At 42.3% G+C, this 24882-nt stretch overlaps 2 protein-coding genes across 2 annotated transcripts; both read left to right on the plus strand.

Annotated features, from left to right (window-relative positions):
* The first annotated feature begins 2289 nt into the window (after positions 1-2289).
* Positions 2290-7024, plus strand: LOC117254081 (cytochrome P450 2J6-like). The gene is made up of 9 exons (XM_033622055.2): positions 2290-2608; positions 3127-3301; positions 3396-3548; positions 4807-4967; positions 5148-5324; positions 5423-5561; positions 5866-6053; positions 6167-6308; positions 6413-7024. The coding sequence occupies exons 1-9, from the start codon at positions 2417-2419 to the stop codon at positions 6586-6588; spliced, it is 1503 nt and encodes a 500-aa protein (XP_033477946.2). The 5' UTR covers positions 2290-2416; the 3' UTR covers positions 6589-7024.
* A 3927-nt stretch (positions 7025-10951) lies between these two features.
* LOC117254154 (cytochrome P450 2J6-like) lies at positions 10952-21592 on the plus strand. The gene is made up of 9 exons (XM_033622198.2): positions 10952-11213; positions 16300-16465; positions 16565-16717; positions 16797-16957; positions 17116-17292; positions 17391-17529; positions 19937-20124; positions 20227-20368; positions 20474-21592. The coding sequence occupies exons 1-9, from the start codon at positions 11022-11024 to the stop codon at positions 20647-20649; spliced, it is 1494 nt and encodes a 497-aa protein (XP_033478089.1). The 5' UTR covers positions 10952-11021; the 3' UTR covers positions 20650-21592.
* The last annotated feature ends 3290 nt before the right edge of the window (positions 21593-24882 follow it).

Here is a 24882-nt window from a genome sequence, read left to right on the forward strand (position 1 = left end):
TTATGTGCTGAGTCATTTCAGCTGAGAATGTTACTGATTTACCGTACTTCTTTCATATCATATAAAACAAATGTCCAAAGTTATTTATTTTACAACTACTTTATGTCATTATATAATATAATAATATAATAAAATATTATATTATTTATACAATATCATACTTCTCTCAAGGGAGAGAAATGCAGCACTGCACCAAGAACAAGCGGTCCCTCCTATCAAGTGGCAAGTGGCAGTTAGCGTCCGACTTCGGCCGCCAGCTGAAATTCCCTGCAGAGATCACCATGTCATCTCTATGTCCAGACACCATGCTCTGGTCAGCTCCCGCCAGAACAGTTATTATGAAAGAGCTGACCCTCCCATGGGAAGAAGAGATGGAGGCTGCATATGAGAGAAAGGAGGAGAGGTACGCGGAACTGTCAGCCACATGCTCGTAAGCTGGGTGGAGAGCATTCACTTTCCCAGTGGAAGACAGGTGCAGGGGCTTCACTGGAACATCCACACAGCGGCTCCTGAAAACGCTCAGAGTTTCAGGTCCCGCAAGAAGTGGGCCCTCCAAGATCTGGCGGAGGAGGCAGAGCAAGGGACCTTTTGGATCTGGCTCCGGAGGAAGGACAAGGCGTGGGGAAAGGAAGGATCCTAAGCAGGCTGCAGGGGGTGGTGGAGAGACGTCCCTACCAATGTTCCGGGAATAATGGGGCGAAACATCTGAGAAGGGTGGCTCCCTGCTGATGACCCTGCAGCCTGCACAATGGCACCGTCAGAGGTGCGACAGGCACCTCTGTGCTTACATCTCCTGATATTACTGAGGTCTGCTGCTAAAGTCAGCGTTATGTTTCACTCAGTAGAACTCAGATTTGATAAAGCAGCAGTTATAAAATTGTGGAGACAAGCAGAGATTTATTCACTTCACACGGAGCTAAAATTAATTCTGAATTATGTTAACTGTTTGCCGAATGTCTTAGTGTCTGTTTATGAGTCGTAGGAAGTCATAAATCGTCAATTAGAAGTAGATGTTCACCGTAAGCTAGCTTGGGCTCTGTTAGATTTAACAATATGCAAACGTAGCAAGGCAAGCTCATCGCTAACACACTTATTTTAAAAAGGAAAACAACCAATGCTTTGAGTCGGCTGTCAGAGATATCAGAGGTAATATCATGTTATCCTGTAGCAGGTGTAGCAGGTGGTGTATTTCACATGTTTTATTTCGAAAACACTTCAGAAAAGAGGATTAGCATACCGTTAGGTTCAGTTATGGGTGGCAGTAGCTCAGTCCATAGGGACTTGGGTTGGGAACTGGATGGTCGCCTGTTCAAGTCCCCGTCCGGACAAATATGGAGCGTGGACTGGTGGCTGGAGAGGTGCCAGTTCACCAACTACCCTTGAGCAATCCCCAACCACTCGGGGCGCCTGTCCATGGCAGCCCTCTCACTCTGACATCTCTCCACTTTGTGCATGTATAGATCCTGTTTGTGCATGTGTGTGTATTTCAGACCTGTGTGTTAAATACCATTGGAAAACGCCAGTTCCAGGTTGGCGCTGGAAGTCGCACCCATAACTCAAGCAAGGTATCATGGGAGCTAGGAATAAGGGGGATACAGACAGCTCTGATAAAATGCCTGCCAGGACGTCACAATGACATCTTCAGTGGTTCTAAATTGTATATTACAATCTTATATAATTATATCTTTTATATCGTGGACTTCAGGAAGAAGCGTGATACAGGACCCCTTGTTCTTTGTTGGACTGCATCACTTGAGTGTCGCAACTAATTTCGTTGTATTCCCATGCAATGACAATACAGGCTTTCTATTCTGTTCTGTATCTGTACATTACATCTCAATATATATGAGAATCAAAAACTAGCACCTTTCTCAACTGACCACATGTTTTTGTTTCTGCGCCTGACAGTACAACATACACAGTGAACTGGGTTCTGACGATCTGGTTCTGTGGTGTCTGGATTTGTTTCTAGCTGATAGAAACTCATTTGCATGCAACTGCACCATGAATCATCTGACTCACCTCTATTCCTACTGCACCTAGTATTTTTAGCTGGACTTTACACTATAAACATCCACTCTAAGGTTACTGAAAGACAGTGGAGGTTTTGCACGTCTATTTTATATTGCTGAGCTGATGTTGCTCATGAATAGTTGCAATCATGTTATTATATAAAGGCATGATATTGCTTCATTATTATTACTTCAGGTTGACAGAAATCGTGTTTGCCAGTGGAAAAAATAGGCGTGTCTATATGGTTTCGTGGACCTTATCTGTCACAAGGACCTTTGTGCAGCCTCATTACTGACCTGTTTTTAAGTCATCTGTCCTGTAATGTGTGTGTGGTGCGTAGTGCAGCACAAAGTCCTGAAAAGCTCCGACCTTCCTCCTGCAGCTGGTTTTGCTCTCCATAAGAATGTGGCTTTATAATTTTTTGCTCGGTTTTGACCTCAAGGGGCTGTTCCTGTTCATTTTTATTTTTATCCTCATAGCAGACTTCCTCAAAAACAGGAAACCTTCAAATTATCCTCCAGGACCGTTGGCTCTTCCCCTTGTGGGGAATTTCTTTAGTGTGGACACTAAACATCCACACAAATATTTTACCAAGGTAAAATTTGAAATTTAAAAAAAAAAAATTTAAATGCATGTTTTCATTTTTAACTGTGAATTTTAATGAGACATTTTAAAGCATTTAAACTTGATTACTTTGATCAATTTAACTGAATTCATCAATCAGTTTAAGATCTTTTACAAGCACGGCTGTCAGTGTTGTGGCGAGTGTGGACAATAACGACTTTGCCACTGTACGAAAACAATAAAAGCAGTTTGAATTACTATTTTATTAATTCACCCAGAGAATTTATCTTTAAGTTGTTCACACTCCTCAGGAAATTTGCATTTGTGTTTAAATTACAAATTCTTATATTGAAACTAATTGCAGATAATGACATCTGGTGGTCAAATTGTAAAAAACATAGATGGAAATTCTGATGTTGGTGCACCTGGTGGCCAGTTTTTTCCTTGTTGTGCATTGTAGGTTTTGTTTTTGAACAAATTAAAAGGTTAATCTGATGCAGCAGTGTGTTGTGAATGATCAGCGTTTGTTTCTGGATGTTATGTCTGCAGCTGGCTGACGTCTATGGGAACGTGTTCAGTGTTCGCCTCGGAGGTGAGAGGATGGTGTTTGTATCTGGGTACAAAATGATGAAGGAAGCTTTAGTGACACAAGCCAATAACTTTGTGGATCGACCAAACAGTCCATTGCAACACAGGTTTTACTCCAGAGAACCAGGAAATCCAGGTGCACTAATCTCTCTCTTTTTCTGTTCTCATGCTGGGAAGGAATTAGTTTCACTGAGCCTTTAACCCTAGTTTCTGTGCATGCTTTTGTCTAGGTGGTCTGTTTGTGAGCAACGGTGAAAAATGGAAAAGACAGCGACGCTTTGCCTTGTCTACCTTGCGTAGCTTTGGCCTGGGCAAAAACGCCATCGAGCAGAAAATCTGTGAGGAGACCCGACACCTGCAGGAGGAGATAGAGAAGGAGAAAGGTGGTTCACAATGAGTACAAATTAGGCTCATCAGTCATATAACACTGTCTACACCAGTGGTTCGCAGCCTTTTTCCTTAAGGGACCCCTTTTCTATCATTGAGTAAACTGACATCTCCGGACTATGTGACGTATTTTATGTGTATTATAAATAAATTAAATGCATAAAAATACCAGTTCAGAACAACTGATGAACTGTGTGATTAATCAAAATGCCAAACTGCGGAAAGTTTGTGTAAAATGAGCACTTCTGATGAATTTTGAGCAGATTATTTCCTGTGTATATTGCATTGGGGATGAGTTTTCCTGATATTTCCTGACCTTTCAACAGGACTCTGTGTTTAGTTTTTGTTTAAACAATCATACATGCTAGAGCTCTGATTCTCTGTCTGCAAGCCCGACTGGGCCCGACCCAACCCGCTGGGTTCGAGCAGTGGTGCAAGTAAACACATCAGTCCTTAGTTTGTGTAGTGAATTTTTAACAAAACAAAATGTCTGAACAAGCCACTGAGGGGCAAATAGGTGAACTTGTTCCGGATGCATGTTCGGGGCTAACAATAAACCAATGTCCAGTGCGCTTTATCTCTTTGGATTTGGCGATCCATTTATTCTCTCTATACAATATATACATGCTCTCCACAACAGGAGGGTGACAGCCTTGTCCATATTATTATTCCATTCAGCATTTCAATTTGAACACGCTACAAACTTGATGCTTTTCAACATGCTTTCACAACATCAAAAACGTTTGCCTCCCCATTCCACACACCTGATTCTCATTACATGGAGCTTACCTATATGCCCTTCACACATGACTGCTCCACCCTGATTTCAGTTTATCAACTGCATGTGTATATTTATTATTTACCAGGTTTAGATAAGGACAGAATAAACAAACAAACTAAAAAATATATAATATACATTTATTTTACAGTAGCAATTGAGGTTTTTAAATTGGGTTTGGGCTCAAAATTGCTGCCACAGTCTGGGCTCAGGTTGGGCTTGGACAGAAACTGTGCTGGTTTATGTAGAGTTAGGCCTGTTTATTCGGCCCCATCAGAGCTCAAACACATTCTTAAAACAAGGCCTTTTTAAAAACAAATTCTGTTTTCTCCTCTTGCCTTTGCTTGGCCATTGTTCTATTAGCTCTTTGGTTGTTTTAATTCACAACCCCCCATGAATCTTTGGGGACCTCTAGTGCGGGTCAGGACCCCCAGGTTGAGAACCAGTGGTCTAAACAGTGGACTCCTCTCCTCCAGGTGAACCTTTCAGCCCAGACGGCCTCTTCAACAATGCTGTGTCCAACATCATTTGTCAGCTGGTGATGGCGAAACGGTTTGACTACAGCGACCACAATTTCCAGACCATGCGGAGGTATCTTGCTGAGATTCTTCAGGTGGAGGGCTCTATATGGGGTGTGGTAAGTCAGTAATATCCATTTACTTGAAACACTGTCAGAGAGACAGCATCCTGGTGAGACCCTGGAAATCAGTCTTCCTAAACTGATTGGGAGGCCCATGTCTGTGGTCAAATTTACTTACATAAGATGAAAGGTAATGCAAATTAAAGTTTCTCTCATTTATTGTTTACTTCTGAATAGATGTATGACTCATTCCCCCGAATAATGAAGCACATGCCAGGTCCTCACAACAAAATGTTCAGTCAATTCAACAGCATTTTCGACTTCATCAGTGAGGAGGTAAAGAGCCACAAGAAGGACCTGGACCACAGCAATCCCCGGGACTACATTGACGCTTTCATCATTGAAATGGAGAATGTACGTGAACAACTGCATCGCACTGCACAACAATGCGTTGCCCTTCCAGTCTATTTATCTGCCACTCACTACTGTATCTTCTCTGTATTTCTGAATAGCACAAAGAGACGGACCCGGGCTTCACTGAGACCAATCTGGCTCTGTGCTCTCTGGATCTGTTCCTGGCTGGAACAGAAACAACCGCCACCACTTTGCAGTGGGCTTTGATTTACCTCATCAAAAACCCTGATATCCAGCGTAGGTGACATGCTCAGCCCCAAACTGAGCTAAATGCAAAACAGCAAGGAAACGAGACTAAAAGAGTCTAAAGCGATGCTGGCGCTTCGTGAATCTGGACTACAGCACAGTAATGCTTTGAGCTAAATGCTGATATCAGCATGCAAACAGCTGTGATAACTGACAATGCTAACATGCTGAAATTCACCATCTTAGTTTAGCATGTTAGTATGAACATGTCTCGTTGGATTACTGTCATTAACATCAAGTTTTTTCCTCACCACGTTGCTACAAACTTAATTCTTTCAATTGTCTTGTTTTCTAGACAAAGTCCAGGCGGAGATAGACAGAGTGATCGGACAGACCCGACAGCCCAGTATGGCAGACAGACCCAACCTGCCCTACACTGACGCTGTCATCCATGAGATCCAGAGGATGGGAAACATCGTTCCTCTCAATGCACCAAGAATGGCCGCCAATGATACGACACTGGGTGGTTACTTCATACCCAAGGTGCATCTAGCACACAGTCATCCACAAGTCCAAGTCTTCACAGGTTTATCTCTGAAATATGATTGTTGTTGATGTGTCATTGCTTGGTGTTAACCTATGTATCTTGTTTTTAGGGTACAACCTTGATGCCCATCCTGACCTCTGTGCTGTTCGACAAAACTGAATGGGAGACTCCAGACACCTTCAACCCCGGACACTTCCTGGATGCTGAGGGAAAGTTTGTGAAGAAAGAAGCTCTCCTGCCTTTCTCTGCAGGTAACCCACACATTCATCAAAATCTGAAGCATAACTTGAACCAGAATATATGTTTAATCATGAGTTTGTATGTCTTCATGTGTGTATGTTTGTGGACTTTTCAGGGAAGCGCGTGTGTCTCGGAGAAGGCCTCGCTAGGATGGAGCTGTTTCTGTTTTTGGTTGGTTTACTCCAGAAGTTCACTTTCTCCGTTCCTGATGGAGTAGAGCTGAGCACAGAGGGAGTTACTGGAACGACACATGTACCGCTCCCCTTCAAGGTTTACGCCAAGGCTCGCTGAATTTTTTAACATCTCCCCGAACCATTTTTTATCTATACAATGTGCAAGAAATCAGACAAGGAAAAGTGTCTTAGAGAAGAAAGCTGTAGTTACTTTTCGATCCAAACCTTTCGTTGTCGTATGACTGCCCCATGTACTGAGGGCCTGTTTACTCTCTCTGTAAATCTACGTGATAAAGTTACTAAAGTTAAAATGTTCTGTATAAATGCAACTGTTTAAAGACCTTTCCCTTTGTCTTGTTATCAATGAAAAATGTATTAAGATTTCAAAAACATACTGTCTTTATAATCAAGCTGCATTGGGCAAGTTTTCTTTGTACTAATCATCAGTTAAGTCATTAATAAACCATGTGTGCATAATAAACTAAAGTCATTAACAAACCTAGTCAACACAATTGTCAACAATGAATAAATTAAGTGTTTATTTGTGTCACAAACCTGGTTTGAGTCTTTGGTAAAACCACAATATAACATATTCCAGTATTCATGTTTACAAGCCATTGGAAGTGACGAGCAAATGATTTGCAAATTATTTGTTTAAAAAGTTTATCATCATTATCATAATTTTTATTGTTATAGCTACTTAACTTTTTAGACAGGAGTTGTGCAAATCTGCAGGAAAGCCCAATCAGTCTTTTTTCAGCATTGGCAGTATAAAAACAAAATACCTACCGCCTACCTACTTTTGTTTATACAGAATGTGCCTTTTTCGGGGCAATGGGGGGCGTGAGCAAGTAACAAAACGTGTAGCTCAGCGTGTGACGTAAACAGTGACGTGGGAGGGAAGCCACGGCTGGTCAGTCCTTCGGCGATTCTCTCATAAGTCGGCCCGTTCTTCACCGTCCCCGTCATCTGACGGTTAATGGCCTCTTTGTTTGCGAGGACAAGGAGGGCGCGCAATTCCTTGTCTCCCCAGTTGCTCATCTTTACAGTGTCTGTCAGGTTTGTGTTTCCCTCTTGCTACTAGCTGCTCGCTAATTCCTGCTATCAGCTGTTTCCTGTTAGTCCACCGCCAGTGGGTCACACGTGCGGCGTCATCAACAGCTCCTCCCACAAGTCATCAACAGCCCCTCCCGCGACAGAAGGCCACCTCGTTCTTTTTAAACCAAAAAGGTTCCGCCAATATGTCTACCCTACGCAGCGGAAAATTGGGCACCTTGGATCAACTCGCCAATCCGGCTCTGTGTGTCTAAACGCTCGCAGCTTGCTGGCAAAACGGCCCAACATTCGCCGAAAATCTGGCAGTGTAAAAGCGGCTTAAGAATGCCTTGTGTTGGTGTCATCTAGTGGTAGTATCAGGAATGACAGTAGACAGCAATACCTGCTGTATTCTATAAACAATCTTAACATATATGGTGTCAACAAGAGATGTCCCAGACTCTTGAAGAGACTGTGAAGAACCATCAAGGCCACCTGGAGGAGGGGGGGCGGGTGGCCTAGCAGTGAAGATCATAGACTGTATATAAAGACAGATGTCATGACAGCTCCTAATAAGTGAAGTCAAACCATCTCGATTGCCCCCTGGTGGCTGGCTGCAGTACAGGTCATAAAGCCCGCCCCTTCATGTTAGCAAATCAGACGAGCCAAACTAAATACACAAAGTAGACATCAAATAAATTTTTCCAAAAGATGTTTTTTGTCATTTACTGTAGTTCTTATCACCCTGTGTTACGTTCCCCAGCCGCCTGTGTATTTATTATGTGTATGTGTTTATGTCTATGTAGTCTATGGATTTGATCATCATGTTTAGTGGAGAGTCAGACCTCTCTTTCTGTCCGGAGATCGTGTGTGTATTGTGTTAACAGGTGTGCAGGTGATTCGCTGGACAATCGTGACGTTGCTCGGACTGGATTGGCTGAGCAAGGGGCTCGGCCTTCAGTGTCAACAGCTACTGGATAACAAGCGTGACGTCACCGCTGCCGGGTTGGTGGAGCAAGGGGCTCGGCCTTCATAACGCTGGCCACACGGAAGCCACGGCCCCACTCTCGTACATGGCAGCAGCACATTGTATCGTTCTCTGGTTTTGTGATTGATAAGTACTTTGTTGTGTGATCCACGTGTGATTATTTAGCTTGCTTGCTAAATAATTAATTCTTTTGTTAAGACCAGCGCCTTAGGGCCAACTGAGTCGTTTGTGTATATTGTAAATAGTCATTGTCACATATTGTTGTTTGCACGGAGCGTAGGGGTGAGCTGCTATTTTTGTTATACCTGTTTTCTCCTGTTTTTCATTAGCCTAGGGAGTTAGGCCTAGTATTGTATTTCTGTTTCTTTTGTTTTGTTAGGGATTAGTTATTTCGCCGGTCGGTAGACAGGTTGCTTTTTGTTTGTTGTTTTGGCCTGGGCTCACCCTGACGTCTTTTGCTCCATTTTGTGTGCGATATTGTACAGTGTGTTTTTGGAGTGTGTAGCAATTTATTGCTACACACTCCAAAAAACGGGAAACGGAAAACGAACACTTGAACAAATCTCAGGGTGTTACGCCCCGGTCTAGGGGTGTGGGTGCGTAACACCCTGAGATTTGTTCAAGTGTTCGTTTTCCCGATAAGTTTGGTTTCAAGTAGTTATTTAATGCTATAAAACAGGGATTTGACGCCATGATTGACAGCTGCATGTGCCAGTCGGTGTGCTCGCATTCAATGTGGCTGAACGCAATTTACCAGACAGTTGTTTAGACGGGAACTCCTTCACTGCTGAGATCGCTACTGCGCAGATTCTGGCTCCGAATGAGGTCACCTGCGCAAGATACCAGTGGTTGTATCCAGGATATTTTGGCCTCGCTAACCCATAGCGGGGGTAAGTGGGGGTGCATCGTCCATCTTTATATACAGTCTAGGGATGCACAACAATTTCCGCACATCATCAGTATCGGCTGATGTTGGCCTTAAAATGAACTATCAGAATCAGCCAACATGCTTTTTCTTATTTTGCACAATGAATAAATATTACATACATTTAAAAGTATTGCATTTCATGTCTCCATCTGCTGGTGGGCCGTCAGGATAAAAATATACACGCATAGTATGATGTTAATGTGACCACAGAAGAGACTTGGTGATCACTAAATTAGAAAGAGAAAAAAGTGGATATATCGGTATCTGTATTGATTATTGGTCAAATAAATTGTTATATATCAGCATATTGGATATCGGCAATAAATCCAATAATATGAATCCTTGATACAGTCTATGGTAATGATTCCCAGAGACTGTATAGATTCCAAAGGTGGAAAGCTCAACAGACTTTTATGTCATTTACATATCAGACTACAAACATTGTCCAAATCCAACAGTTTTACCAGAAAGCAGCTAAACTACCATCAGCATGAGCAAGCCACAGGTAGATTAGCTCACAATCACTTGCCCAAAGTCCACTTTGCCCTCCTCTCAAGGGCACAGTTGCACATTTCACCACAAGAGGGCACTGGTAAAACAGTCCAAAGCCATTTAGACTATAGAGTGTAATTTAGACTTTAGTAGTCCACTCCTCATCTCTGCTTGAAGCCAGCAGTTTGAGGCTAACTGCCTCTGCTTGAGTAACTCCATACCCCCAGATTTTTTTAATCAACAGGTTTGTTGCCTTCAGAGCTAAATGAATCTGTCTCAAGTGACTATACGAGCTACCAAAGGCTTTGTACATTAAAGCTCTGTATTAGAAAATATTGCTTAAGCTAAAGTGATATCTTTACTTGCCAATGGATATAAACACCACCAGAGAGCAACTCCCCTGTTTCCTCTCTAGCAGCTACATGACGCATTCTGGGCACTAATGAAACGCCTGCAGGGACCTCACAATGGCAACTACAGCAAATGTCTGGAGGCATCTATCAGGGCAGAGATGGAGAGGCACAAGTTGGATTTAGACCCCACCAGCTCTTGAGATTTCACTGACACCTTCATGATAAAGGACGAAGTGGCTTATGGTGTTCACTGTGTTGAGTTACTGCTGTGTTTCCAATCAACATGTCTGACAACCACAAACTAACTGACGGTTTGTTTTTCCCTCTGCTTCACAGAGACAGTGACCTGGGATTTGACTATGGCAACCAGGTGCTGTGTCATATTGATCTGCTCCTGCTGGCAGTGACTCAAATACATGCAACTGCACAATGGATCAGTTGGATGGGTTTTTCCACTGCACTGTATTTTTTTGTCTGGACTCCATTTACACTTAAACATGAATGTCTAAGATTACTGAAGGACAGGTTTGGCACCGAGTGTGTGCTATCATATTGCCAAGCTAAGGTTGGTTTTGCTCCAGGTAAGATGGCAGAGACCTTGTTTGCCAGGTGAACATGGGCGTGTCTGTATCAGGTTATGCAAGGACATTGCTGATTTGTATTTACTTGCCTGTCCTGTTATGAAGGTTGTGTGTCGTGTGAAGTCCTGAACAGCTCAAACCATCCTCCTGCTGCCGGTTTAACTCTTTTTAACAATGTGGCTTTTTAAATTTTTACTTGGTTGTGACCTCACAGGGCTTTTCCTGTTCATACTTATTTTTATCCTAATAGCAGACTTCTTAAAAAACAGGAATCCTCCAAATTATCCTCCAGGACCGTTGGCTCTTCCCCTTGTGGGAAACTTCTTCAGTGTGGACAGGAAACATCCACACAAATATTTTACCAAGGTAAAGTTTGACACATGCATTTTTTTCCCATCATTAACTTTGAATTTTATTTTTCACAAACACTGCACTGACTGAGCAGCACGTACGTGGACAATAACCTGTATAACTTTGCCAACAAACTAAAAAAATGACGCCATCTCAATTATTTCTATAGTTTTTTTCCAATTGAATTTAACATGAAATTGTTCATTCTAATTTTTTCATAGAAACTCATGGCAGAAACTGACATTTGGTGGTCAGATTATAAAATATAAATGTAAATTCTGATCTTGGTACACAGGAGGGATGGACTACAAAGCAAGATTAGTGTGTTAACAAGGTGCATGAGCCTAAAGCCAGAGCTCGCCGTATCATAAAGGCTCTTATAGGCTCTCTTAGATAGACATGGTAGCTTTTCATCACCGTGGGGAGTAGGGGTGCTGGGGCTGCTGCAGCACCAGCTGTTTGTAGGGTGACAGCAGCCCTGATGGCATTATGTATGAACTCAGCACCATCATGCAAACACGTTTCTCTAAGTCTTCCTGACTCACTCTGATGTAAACAACAAAAGAAACTTTGGCCCAGCAAAGTTAATATTTGTTTTATTTTACGTCAATAGTGGCTCTGAAAATGCATCATATAGCGGTATACATCCAAGAGTGATTTTTTGAATAATGAAAACAACAATAATAAAAAAATTATAATAAATAAAGTCATTCAACAGTATGCCTGTGCTATTCACCGTGAGATTGTATCTCATGCCATCCAAAGAATGGACTCCCAGCTGATAGTGCCATGAACTCCAGTAGCCTAATGAGACAGCGTTCATTAACACTGCAATACCTTATACAGACAAGTTGCTATGTTTGTAAGGAAAATGCTCAACTTCAGCAAACACTGAAATGAAGAGACTCTGAGAACCACGGAGAAAAGTTACAGCCAACGGGATCACTTTAAAGGGAAATTTCGGTTTATTTCAACCTGTCTCCTATCGTCCTAAATTTGTTTCAAGTGACTAGTGACATAAAAATAATAGTTAGCATGTTAGCCGTTAGCCTAGATACAGCCGGGGCGCATAGTAGCGTCAGACCTGTTAAAACGTAAGTGAACGGGCAACCTTCAAGTGCAAAGTTAGTCCACTAAACAAGCTTTTTTTCCACAAAGACCGCCTCATATCGTTAGGATAAATGTCAGAGAACATATAGAAAACGACATGTAAACGTGTTGTCTTACCTTACCGGTGTGCTGCCATGTTTGTTTACCATTTAGCTCTGCTTTCCAAAGCGCGGCCAAAATATCGCAAGAACAAGCAGCAATCTCATACCGTGCCTGAAATCTGGCGAGAACAAGCAGCAACAGCTGGAAGGCAGAACCGGACAGTAGCCTGAAAAGTTAATTCATTTATTTAATAAAAGATTTATAGAATAATGGCTGACTTTTTGCCAGACTTCGACTTTGTGGAGGAGGAATTTGATTTTGCAGAGTTTGATGGCCGCCCTTATTTATTTGAGCCAGAATACACTGACGAAGAGCTTCGTGAAATTGAAGAACGGAGGAGGAGAGAGAGAGAGGCGCAACAGGTAGAGGACGAGAGAGGAGGAATGGCTGCTGCAAGGCTGCATAGCTCTGGAGATTGGTGGTGTACCTGTGAATGCTGCGCCCCAGTGCCCACAGAAGAGGAATGCCTCTGTTGCAAGGAATGGGACCGGTTGCAGCTTTATTTTCAAGGTCTGGATATGACCGAGGACGAGACACCTCCACCTGGAGTAGTATCCAGCTGGGCTTTATCTAGAGCTCGCCAGATATATTTCGGCCGCGCTTTGGAAAGCAGAGCTAAATGGTAAACAAACATGGCAGCACACCGGTAAGGTAAGACAACACGTTTACATGTCGTTTTAACAGGTCTGACGCTACTATGCGCCCCGGCTGTATCTAGGCTAACGGCTAACATGCTAACTATTATTTTTGTGTCACTAGTCACTTGAAACAAATTTAGGACGATAGGAGACAGGTTGAAATAAACCGAAATTTCCCTTTAATTGCAGAACTCAGTATAGAAGTTGCAGGCACAACAGTACACCAGTAGAAACAGCAACACAGCGAAACAGCGCTGAACAATCCCCCTTCAAATGCTTTTATAATGGGCGTCTGCTCGTTCATGTGCATGTGTGTGTATGTGTGTGTGAACACGCTTGGGTCATATTCCCTGGGAATCTAAAGTTCTCCTGATTTCCTTTGTTTGTTCCTAAAACTGGACTTCGTGCGCCAATATTTAATGTCTTCTTTGTCTCTCTCAGAACTAACAACCGTTCCTATTGCCAAAATTGACATACAGTCAGGTCCATAATTATTTGGACAATGATACAGTTGTCATCATTTTGGCTCTGTACACCACCACAATGGGTTTTAAATGAAACAATGAATACCTGCTTAAAGTGCAGACTCTCAGCTTTCATTTAAGGCTTTTTTCAAAAATGTAGTATGAACCATGTAGGAATTACAACCATTTCTTCACACAGTCCCCCGACTTTAAGGGCTCATAAGTATTTGGACAAACTAACATAATCATCAATTAAACAGTCAGTTTTAATACTTGGTTGCAAATCCTTTACAGTCAATGACTGCCTGAAGTGTTGGACACATAGGCATCATCAGATGCTGGGTTTCTTCCCTGGTGATGCTCTGCCAGCCCTTTACTGCAGCCGTCTGCACTTCCTGCTTGTGTTTTGGGTGTTTTGCCCTCAGTTTTGGCTTCAGCAAGAGAAACGCATGCTCAGTTGGATTCAGGTCAGATGATATGACTTGGCCATTGCAGAACATTCCACTTCTTTGCCTTAAAAATGTCTTTGGTTGCTTTTGCAGTATGCTATAGGTCAATGTCCATCTGCACTGTGAAGCATCGTCCAATGAGTTTTGAAGCATTTGGTTGAATCTGAGCAGATAATGTAGCCCCAAACACTTCAGAATTCATCCTGATGCTCTTGTCAGCAGTCACATCATCAATAAATACAAGAGAACCAGTTCCACTGGCAGCCATACATGGCCATGACATAACAGTACCTCCACCATGCTTCACTGATGAGGTGGTGTGCTTTGGATCATGAGCAGTTCCTTCCCTTCTTCCTTCTCTTGTCTTCCCATCATTCTGGTAGTTGATCTTTGTTTTATCTGTCCATAGTATGCTGTTCCACAACTGTACAGGCTTTTTAGATGGTTTTTGACAAACTCTAATCTGGCCTTCCATTTTTAAGGCTAACCAATGGTTTGCATCTTGTGATAAACCCTCTGTATTTATTCTAGTGAAGTCTTGTCTTGCTTACAAGAGCAGCAGGATGAAAGCTGAAGTGTTTGGGGCACCACTATCTGCTCAGATTCAACTAAATGCTTCAAAACTCATTGGACGATGCTTCACAGTGCAGATGGACACTGACCTGAAGCATATTGCAAAAGCAACCAAAGACATTTTTAAGACAAAGAAGTGGAATGTTCTGCAATGGCCAAGTCATATCATCTGACCTGAATCCAACTGAGCATGCGTTTCTCTTGCTGAAGCCAAAACTGAGGGCAAAACACCCAAAACACAAGCAGGAAGTACAGACCGCTGCAGTAAAGGGCTGGCAGAGCATCACCAGGGAAGAAACCCAGCATCTGATGATGCCTATGTGTCCAACACTTCAGGCAGTCATTGACTGTAAAGGATTTGCAACCAAGTATTAAAACTGACTGTTTAATTGATGATTATGTTAGTTTGTCCAAATACTTATGAGCCCTTAAAGTCGGGGGACTGTGTGAAGAAATGGTTGTAATTCCTACACGGTTCATACTACATTTTTGAAAAAAGCCTTAAATGAAAGCTGAGAGTCTGCACTTTAAGCAGGTATTCATTGTTTCATTTAAAACCCATTGTGGTGGTGTACAGAGCCAAAATGACGACAACTGTATCATTGTCCAAATAATTATGGACCTGACTGTATCTGTTCCAATGGTCAGGTCACCCTAACCCAGAACGTTCCACCTCATTTGACCTCCCAAGGCTTGACTTACGCACAAAATACTCGAATTATCAAAACATCTCTTATGGGTCCTTTTTGCTGCCAAATCTGATATTTGACCAGCTGCTTCCTATACCTAGTGTAACTGACCTTATTTTTCACCTTTGGTATAAAATGATACATTATCTGCCTCTACATGTTCAGCACCACAAACAGCATACAAGCACTCCACATGGTCAAGCCACGCTACGTTAATTAAATGCAGTCTACATTACCAATTTCTCAAGCTTTGAGGTACTTATTATTTGCAATACTAATCCAGCAGTTGTTGCTGAATTTACATCCTCAACTGTACTGACGTACGACAGGACTGTCAACACTTGTGATTTCAACACCAATGTAATTGATCTCTTTAATCCCATGACTGTTGAATACAAGAACACTTAGATCTCACTCAGTATATCATGGAGCCCAGACATCATCAAGGAAGTGTCCTTGACCTGGTGATGTCCGAAGGCTGTGACACTGTTAACATGCTTTTTATGAACAGCAGCAAGACCACCAGCTCGACTGCCGAGCCTTGACAAGCTGAAACCATCATAACTAGGTCATAATTCAGCCAGTTGGCTGTATTCATTTGGCTTTGACCAGGTCCCAGTTGGGAGCGTTCTCTGGACATTTGCCCATGCTGGATTACAAAGAAGCCTTCTAGGTTTCTAGCTTACTCTCAGGTAGGTTGTTCACTCTGTGTTTTAATTCCCTTAAACTGCACTATCATAGTGTTTCCACCTGGATTATGTTTTTGTGGTCCTGATTTGTTCAAGTCCATTTTACACTGCTGGTATATCACAACTCATAGATCCCTGGGTAACAAAGAAGGTTGATAACCACCATTATGGCATTCATTATCTCTGACTGGGGTGTTGGGTGTGGTCGAGCCAGCTCACTCAAAGAAAGTCTGGCTCTGTCGAAATTGCTTCGTTACACATCCCTCCGGTAGCCCATTTGTTCCACCATGTGCTTTGGTATGTTTTATTTTTGAACAATTTCAAAATTTCATATGATGCAGTCGTGTGTTCTGGTCCACCATTTGTTCCTTGATGTATTCTCCACAGCTGGCTGAGCTCTATGGCAACGTGTTCAGCATTCGCCTGGGCAGTGACAAGATGGTGTTTGTGTCTGGGTACAAGATGGTGAAGGAAGCCTTGGTGACACAAGCCGACAACTTTGTGGATCGACCATACAATGCCATCACTGAGAGGTTTTACTCAGGAGAGTCAGGTGTACAATTCATTCTGTTTCTCAGCTCTTGTGCTGTGCAGGAATTAGTTCCCCTGAGCCATTAACCCTACAGTATACCCTCTGCATGCTTGTGTCTAGGTGGTCTGTTTGTGAGCAATGGTGAACCATGGAAAAGACAGAGACGCTTTGTTACATCTACCTTACGTATCTTCGGCCTGGGCAAAAACATCATGGAGCAGAGTATCTGTGAGGAGATCCGACACTTGCAGGAGGAGATAGAGAAGGAGAAAGGTGGTTCACATAATAAGCTCATTGTCAGCAGCTGTTTAGCAGTATAACATTGCCTAAACAGTGGACTCCTCTCCTCCAGGTGAACCTTTCAACCCAGCAGGCCTCTTCAACAATGCTGTGTCCAACATCATTTGCCAGCTGGTGATGGGCAAACGGTTTGACTACAGTGATCACAACTTCCAGATCATCCTGAAGTATATATCTGAAATTCTTCAGGTGGAGGGGTCTATATGGGGTTTGGTGAGTCAGTAATATCAATTTAGTTTGATCAATCCGTCGGAGAGACAACATTCTGGTGGTATTATGGGAGTCCATCCTCCTCAACTGATTAATAGACCCATGTCTGTTGTAAAGTATCATCATAAAAGTTGAAAGGTGATGTGTTTTCTTCTGAGTAGCTGTATCAGGCATTCCCTGGAGTGATGAAGCACATGCCAGGTCCTCACAACGAAATGTTCAGTCAGTTCAGCGCCATCCTTGACTTCATCAGTCAGGAGATAAAGAACCACAAGAAGAACCTGGACCACAGTGAGCCCCGGGACTACATTGAGGCTTTCCTCATTGAAATGAAGAATGTACGTGAACAATTTCGTTGCACTGTACAGCAATGTGAAGCACTTCCTGTTTATTTAACAGCCACTCACTACTGTATCTTCTCTGTATTTCTGAACAGCACAAAGAGTCTGGTCTGGGCTTCACTGAGGCCAGTCTGGCTATAAATTCTGTGGATCTGTTCATGGCTGGAACTGAGACAACTTCCACCACTTTGCTGTGGGCTTTGGTTTTCCTCATCAAAAACCCTGAGATCCAGGGTAGGTGACATTCTCAGCCCAAACTGAGCTAAATCTAAAACAGCAAGGAAACAAGACTAAAAGAGTCTACAGCCATGCCATTTCTGCAACAAGGCAATCCACGTCTACATAAAATGTCAAAACATCAAGAGAAAGTGCTAAAGAAAGACATATTAAAATAACATTTAAATACAATCACAAACAAGAGCAAGAAAATGTTGCAGGAGATCAGAAATATAATTTGGCCCTAACCATTCAGTGATTTATAAACCAATAGTAATACTTTAAAATCAGTTCTGTAACAGACAGAAAGCTAGTGCAAAGACCTCAGGACCAGAGTGATGTGATCCACTTTCTTGGTCTTAGTGAGGACACAGGCAGCAGCGTTCTGGATCAGCTGCAGCTGTCTGGTCAAATTTTTAGTCAGACCTGTAAAGCCACCGTTACAGTAGTCAGGTCTACTGACTATCAATACAAGGACAAGTTTAAAATCCTGTGAAGTCTTTTAGCACTGGTAAATTCTTAAGATGACAGTGGGCTAACTTTGTAATTGTAATGTGGCTGCTGCAATTCAGGTCTGAGTTCATGACTACACATTACTACACTACAACTGACCTTTCACTAAGCCCCGCCCCTTTGTGGTGGTCCAACAAGCTGTCAGAGTAAGCATGGAGCCCACACTGTAACTAACTGCACTCCCTGAAGTAATATTATCATATTTCTGAAAAAAATTAAATAGTCAGTACCTTTACATGCACGCAGTAGTCAAGACTTCTCGTCTTGTCTGAGTGTACGTGCAGAAGAGAAAATCGAATTTCTGACCAAGTAGCCTCGATAGGCGGCGCTGTGTCCTCTTTAATATAGTGCGTATTGAACTAGTTCCGGTTGACCCAAAGAGGAAGCTAACGACAAATGAAGATGGCAAAGATGGATGTTGCTGTGGCTCTGTTTTCTCGTCTGTCCAGAACTGCGTGTTCTGCTTCTCGGTCGTCATGGAGTTACTGCACTACTATATACTGAACTGCTGCTACGTCATCTCCTTCTTCTTCAGGTGAGAGCCTGCGAAAGTAAAAGTGGTGCATGCGCAGAACGCCAAGTCCAACTCCAGTCGTACTAAGTGGATACATGCAGTAATAGTTTGATTTTCAGTCGAACTATCTAGGTGTGTTAGTCGAGCTACGGATAGTCCAATTTCAGTTGGACTAAACTGTTTACATGCATTTAAAAGTCCGGTTTCAGTCAAACTAAGCCAGTAATTCGATTTCCTCAAGCTGCACGTAAACGTACTGAGTGATTCCAGAGAGAAGCAGACAGAGGGGTCTACAGTCTGTGTTTGAAGGATGTATCCAGGATGTCAAACTGACTCAGCAGCAACAACAGGTTAAAAAGACAAAGATAGTAAGAAGCTAAAGCCAAACTATAGGCTACAGTTCACAGTGTAAAAGTGAACCACCACATCACTGCTGATCGCCACACAAGACAATGAATATAAAGGGAAACTTTGCTGATATTGAACCAGCTGTGTGGCATCACAGTGTGTACAGATGAACAGTGTTTGGCTTCCCCTCTTGTTGCTGCCGGCACCCGGACATCTGCCACTGGATGGGCAGTGATCTCCAGGGAAAGTCAAACAACATTAATCTGCTCATTATCTGATGACACAGAGCTGGTTGAATATCATCAAAGTTTCCCTGCTTCCCTTCACTGGTTCCTGTACAGCAGGGTCGGTCTTTGTTTCACTGTTATAATCATTAAAAAGCAAAAGCAGCATGTGTATACATTCAGTAGGCTATATCTTCAGTAGCTAGCTAGCTAACCCTACACTTTACAGGGTTTGATTTTGGTTTTGGAACAGGCAAGAAACGTATATCTTTTTCCAACCTCTCCAGGTAACGAGTGTCATTAATACACGACATGCCCCAGGCACAACATTTAGCTCCAAATCCACAAAACCAGCCTGGAAATGAAGGAAATCTGAAACGACTGCTTTAGAGTCAATGGAGCACAGTGTTGGTGATGTCGGACCCTGGTCTGAGCCAGTTATGATTGGCCAGTCTGGGTCTGGGGATGGGACTTAGCAAAGGGTCAATTACCTCCATTTTGTCTTTGTGTAAGTGAAGAAAAAAAATTGTGGTACATCCAATCGTTTGTGATATGGTAATGTAAATTTTGTGTGTCATCTGCATATGATAACATATTGTTTGTTTTCCATAAAAAGCTTCAGAGCTAAATGCTGACGTCAGCATGCAAACATTTCTCACACTGCTAAAACGCTGCTGTCCGCCTCTTGCTACAGTATAGCCTGTAGGCATGCTAATATTTGTTAATGAGCACTTCACACAAAGTACAGCTGTATAAAAATTCACATATGAAGTTTTTCTCACCATGTTGCTACAAGTTTAATTCCCTCAATTTTCTTGTTTTCTAGACAAAGTCCAGGTGGAGATAGACAGAGTGATCGGACAGACCCGACAGCCCAGTATGGCAGACAGACCCAACCTGCCCTACACTGACGCTGTCATCCATGAGGTCCAGAGGATGGGAAACATCGTTCCTCTCAATGGGCTCAGAATGGCCGCCAAAGATACGACACTGGGTGATTATGTCATACCCAAGGTGCATTTAGTTCACAGTCATTTTAAGTCTTAACAAGATAATCTCTATAATATGATTGTTGATGCGTCATTGCTTGGTGTTAACCTAACATCTTGTTTTTAGGGTACAACCTTGATGCCCTTCCTGACCTCTGTGTTGTTTGACAAGACTGAATGGGAGACTCCAGACACCTTCAACCCCGGACACTTCCTGGATGCTGAGGGAAAGTTTGTGAAGAGAGAAGCCCTTCTGGCTTTCTCTGCAGGTAAACGACATTCACCTCAATCTTAAGCATAACCTGAACCAGACTGGACCTATTTACTTTTTCCTGAGCTTTATACATCGTAACGTGTGTTTGTGGACTCTTCAGGGAAACGTGTGTGTCTTGGAGAAGGCCTTGCCAAGATGGAGCTGTTCCTGTTTTTGGTTGCTTTACTACAGAAATTCACTTTCTCCGTTCCTGATGGAGTAGAGCTGAGCACAGAGGGGGTAACTGGAGTTACGCGTGTACCACACCCCTTCAAGGTTTACGCCAAGTTGCGCTGAATTTTGTAACATCTCACTGTCATTTTTCACCTAAACAATATGCAACAAACAAGATGAACGCTTTAGGAGAGAAAGCTGCAGTTACTTTTCAGTCTCAGACTTTAACTGTTTAATGATTGCCTGGTTTACTCTTACTGCCTGTACAGTCAAATCTATGTGATAGTTGTTTTTTTTGCATACAAATATTTTTGTAATAATGGCACTGCTTGTAATTTACCTTTGACTTTAATGACAGAATGTAAAAAGACTTCATAGACATATGCTCTTCAAAATTACATTCAAGCTGTATTGTTTCAGATTTCTTCATACTACTGCTATGTATGATACGTAATGTATCTATAAGTTAATAATGAACTAAATTACATAAACAAACCATTTAACACATTTGTTAATGACTAAGAAATGACTTGTTTTACAAATCTGGTTTACTTCTTTGGTAAAAACACAATATAACATACATTCATAGCTAGCGACATATTTGCAAGCCATTATCAATGTAAGTGGTGTTTGTCATACCTGGGTGGCATGCCATATGTGATACGCAAGATACAGCACGTCACGTCTGGCATACCATGAACAAAGAGACGATTAGGAGGGCAGGTGCTCGGAGCAAGAAACTCAGAGTAAGACTTCTCAATCTTGAACTCAGTGGCCCAGGAAACCGCATCAATACAGGCAGTGAAAAGGAAACTGTCAAGCTGGGAAAGGACATTCTCTGACTATAACAGACGGGACAGGACGTTTGCCATGACAATCTTGTATCTAGGACAGTAGGAGAGCTGAATGTTGGAAGCAACTAAAGAACAGAGCCAACCTGACCGGATGTGAGTTCAGCTGTTGTAGTGCAAATAACCTGACTTGACCTAAACCAGATCTGTGCATCTGTAGACAGAAGAGAAGACGATGTTTCCAAGATAAAATAAACATATCTTTTATCTACTAACTACAGTCTACTCTGGTTATGTGGAATGGTAACTGAGTGCCTGGTTCAAGATAGCCTTTACTGAACAACAGGAAAAACAGTTTAAGTAATGTAAAGTCCCCTTTAAGTGTGTGTGTTGGGGAAGACGTCGGTGTGTCACATACTTGTGAATTTGATAATGCTTTTTTAAAATTTATTTGTATTTTATTTTATTTATTCTTCATCTTACTATATCTTATCATATAATGAGGAAAACTCTGTCTGTGTGTGTCTGTTCCACGTTTTTCTCCTCACTGACTTGGTCAATCCATGTGAAATTTGGCACAGTGGTAGAGGGTCATGGGAGGATGCCAATGAAGCAATATTACATCAATTGGCCAAAGGGGGGCGCTATAGCAACCCATTGAAATGTCAAACTTTGAATGGGCATATCTCATGCCCTGTATGTCGTAGAGACATGAAACTTTGCACAGAGATGCCTCTCCTCATGAGGAACACATTTGCCTCAAGAACCCATAACTTGCGCTTATATAAATTTTCCGCCATTTTGAATTTTTTGAAAAACACTTCAAATGGATCTCTTCCTAGGAAGTTTGAGCGATCTGCATGAAACTGGGTGAACATAATCTAGGGACCAATATCTGTGCGACCGATGGCCCTGTGGCCGAATCGCAGGATAGCAGGTTAAGGAAAATGGTACATTGGACATCGTACTATCAAATTCACAAAAACTCTGTCTGAATACATTGCTCTTCTTAATGGGTTTAGTTGACTATTTAATCTCCGATTTCCTATGACCTGTATCCCAAACACACACCATGTGAAACTGTACATGGGCAACTGTGCACTCAATGGGTATGGACTAGTTTTAACTTATTCCGAAAGGGCAGGCAAATAAGTATCAATCCAAACAACAAGCAGCCAGGCATGCAGATTTAGGTATGTGGAAAAACTGGTGTTGGAAAAGCTAGGGCAGATGCAAACTAGGTAATATGGCAACTGAATGGAGACAAGGGACAATTACAGGTACTGCTAAGATGACGGAGAAATGGGAGGCAGGTGAGGTGAACAGTGGAAAAGGTGCTGATACAGGACAGAGGGGTCTACAGTCAAATGAATAAATACTAGGAACTGTTTAAGGCCATGACAGGAAGTAACTAACACTGAAACTAAAACTGAGACGCTGTATTGGTTTTTGGCTTTCTCGCGATAACACTCTCAAATCTGCAACCCTACATTTGGTCGCTTTTATGCTACAATGCTGTTTGGCTAATAGACTGAAGGATTTATGGACCACTGACACCACTCCACCCCCTTCAGCCAGAGCTTCTTCTGGGAATGTAATAGTATGAGAGTTTCAGTATTTTTGGTGCCATCTAGTGGTAGTATTGGGAATGACAGCAGACAACGATACACAATGTACAGTGCAGCCACAGACTGTAAAAAAATTATGAACATAGCTACCATGACTTCATCCACTGGTTTGCGGACTTCTATTTTGAGTTCGGCATTTTGCTAGTCATTATCTTGGCTTTTCGGAGCCACAAGTGACCATATGTGGATGAGAGGGTGGAGCTGACTCATAGACTGTGGTGACGCCTCACAAACTGCCTGTCACTAAAAGCGGCCATGTTACACAACTTCCAATGCCCTTAAAAATTCTAATTCAAATGTACAGTTGTCATGAATGAGTAAACTAACGACAAAGACCAAAACTGTTTTTGTACCAGGCTGTAAACACGTTTAATTGTCCCGTAACGTCATTTTAACATTGACTTGCTTTTGCAGCCAGCCTCTAGTGACCATTCACATAACTGCAGTTTGTGGCACTTCCACATGGGCTTTATTTTTCAGCCCCAGATATTGCCAACTGACCATGACATAAATAATAATACAAAATTTTTGCATCAACTTTCACATGGGTTGTCTAATTTTCTATGAACCATAATATTATGCCAAAATAAGAATTTGGAAGATGCTATGATAAAAACACCTTTACTCATGGTAAAAATGGTATGGTACCATGTAAAATGTTAAAGGATTATTCCACCTATTTAGCTTTCAACTTTGATAACATAAGCCATTTTTACACAGCGATTGCGCTACATGGCTGCTACATCGTTGTAGGTAGGGGACACTGGGCGAGAGGCAGGGTTCACCCTGGACAGGTCACCAGACTATCACAGGGCTGACACATAGAGACAGACAACCATTCACACTCACATTCACACCTACGGACAATTTAGAGTCACCAATTAACCTGCATGTCTTTGGACTGTGGGAGGAAGTACCCGCAGAAGAACAGGAGAACATGCAAACTCCATACAGATGGGCAGATGGGCTCCCCCACCTCATAAATAATAATAATACATTTTATTTATATAGCGCTTTTACAGCTCTCAAAGACGCTTTACATTTAAAACAAAGAAGTGCATTCAAAAAAAAAAGGGAGGGGGGGGTACATGAGAAACAGAGAACGAAAAGCTAATGTTTAAAGGTTAAAAGCAGATTTGAAAAGGTGGGTTTTGAGGAGTGATTTGAAGGTGGATGGATCTGGACAGTCACGGATGTGTATAGGGAGGGTGTTCCAGAGGGAGGGGGCGTGTTCGAACCGTCTCTGTTAAATGGCGGACCACATTATTTTCCCAATTTGAAAACATGTTCAGCTGCTGCTCTTCTTTAAGTTAGCTGCTAACTGCTACCACATACTTGTTAAATCTTCCGTGGCAGGTCGCAACACAGCATCAAAACATCACACCCGTGCTGCCTAGGATCCCATCCCGCCGGGTGTCCCTTTTCTACAGACATCATTTCGGTGCTGTTGCTACATCTGATACCGTCTTAAAGGCAAGACAACACAGTCCCCTCATCCTGGGATTGTACCTTCTATACAGAACTGAGGCTATACAACAGCGTAAAATTCCTTCCTTGAAGAGACAGTGTTAAAGGTGCTGTTGTCTGAGGAAATGATGAAATGATCAAAATTAATGCAGCAGCACCAGAGATACTGTGTTTTTTACTTCACACGTCTTTCTCTGTCAAAAACTGATGCCTACATATCATATGCATTATGAGACAGCTTCTGATACGGCTGAAATTTTCTAATTTAACGCCTCCGCTTTGTTATAGTGTGTAAGTTTGGGTCAGTTTTAGCTTATTCATACTCTGTATTTAGTTAATGGAGGGCTGTTTCCTCTCCCTCACACACACAGGTCATTATATCAACATAAGCTGTGAGTCAGCAGAGTACCAGCCCATCTCTAACTACAAATTGACGATGGAGCAAGTGATCCTTATCAGTCCCCCGCTCT

The sequence above is a fragment of the Epinephelus lanceolatus genome, chromosome 6 (genome assembly GCF_041903045.1).
Source record: "Epinephelus lanceolatus isolate andai-2023 chromosome 6, ASM4190304v1, whole genome shotgun sequence".
Lineage (NCBI taxonomy): Eukaryota > Metazoa > Chordata > Actinopteri > Perciformes > Serranidae > Epinephelus > Epinephelus lanceolatus.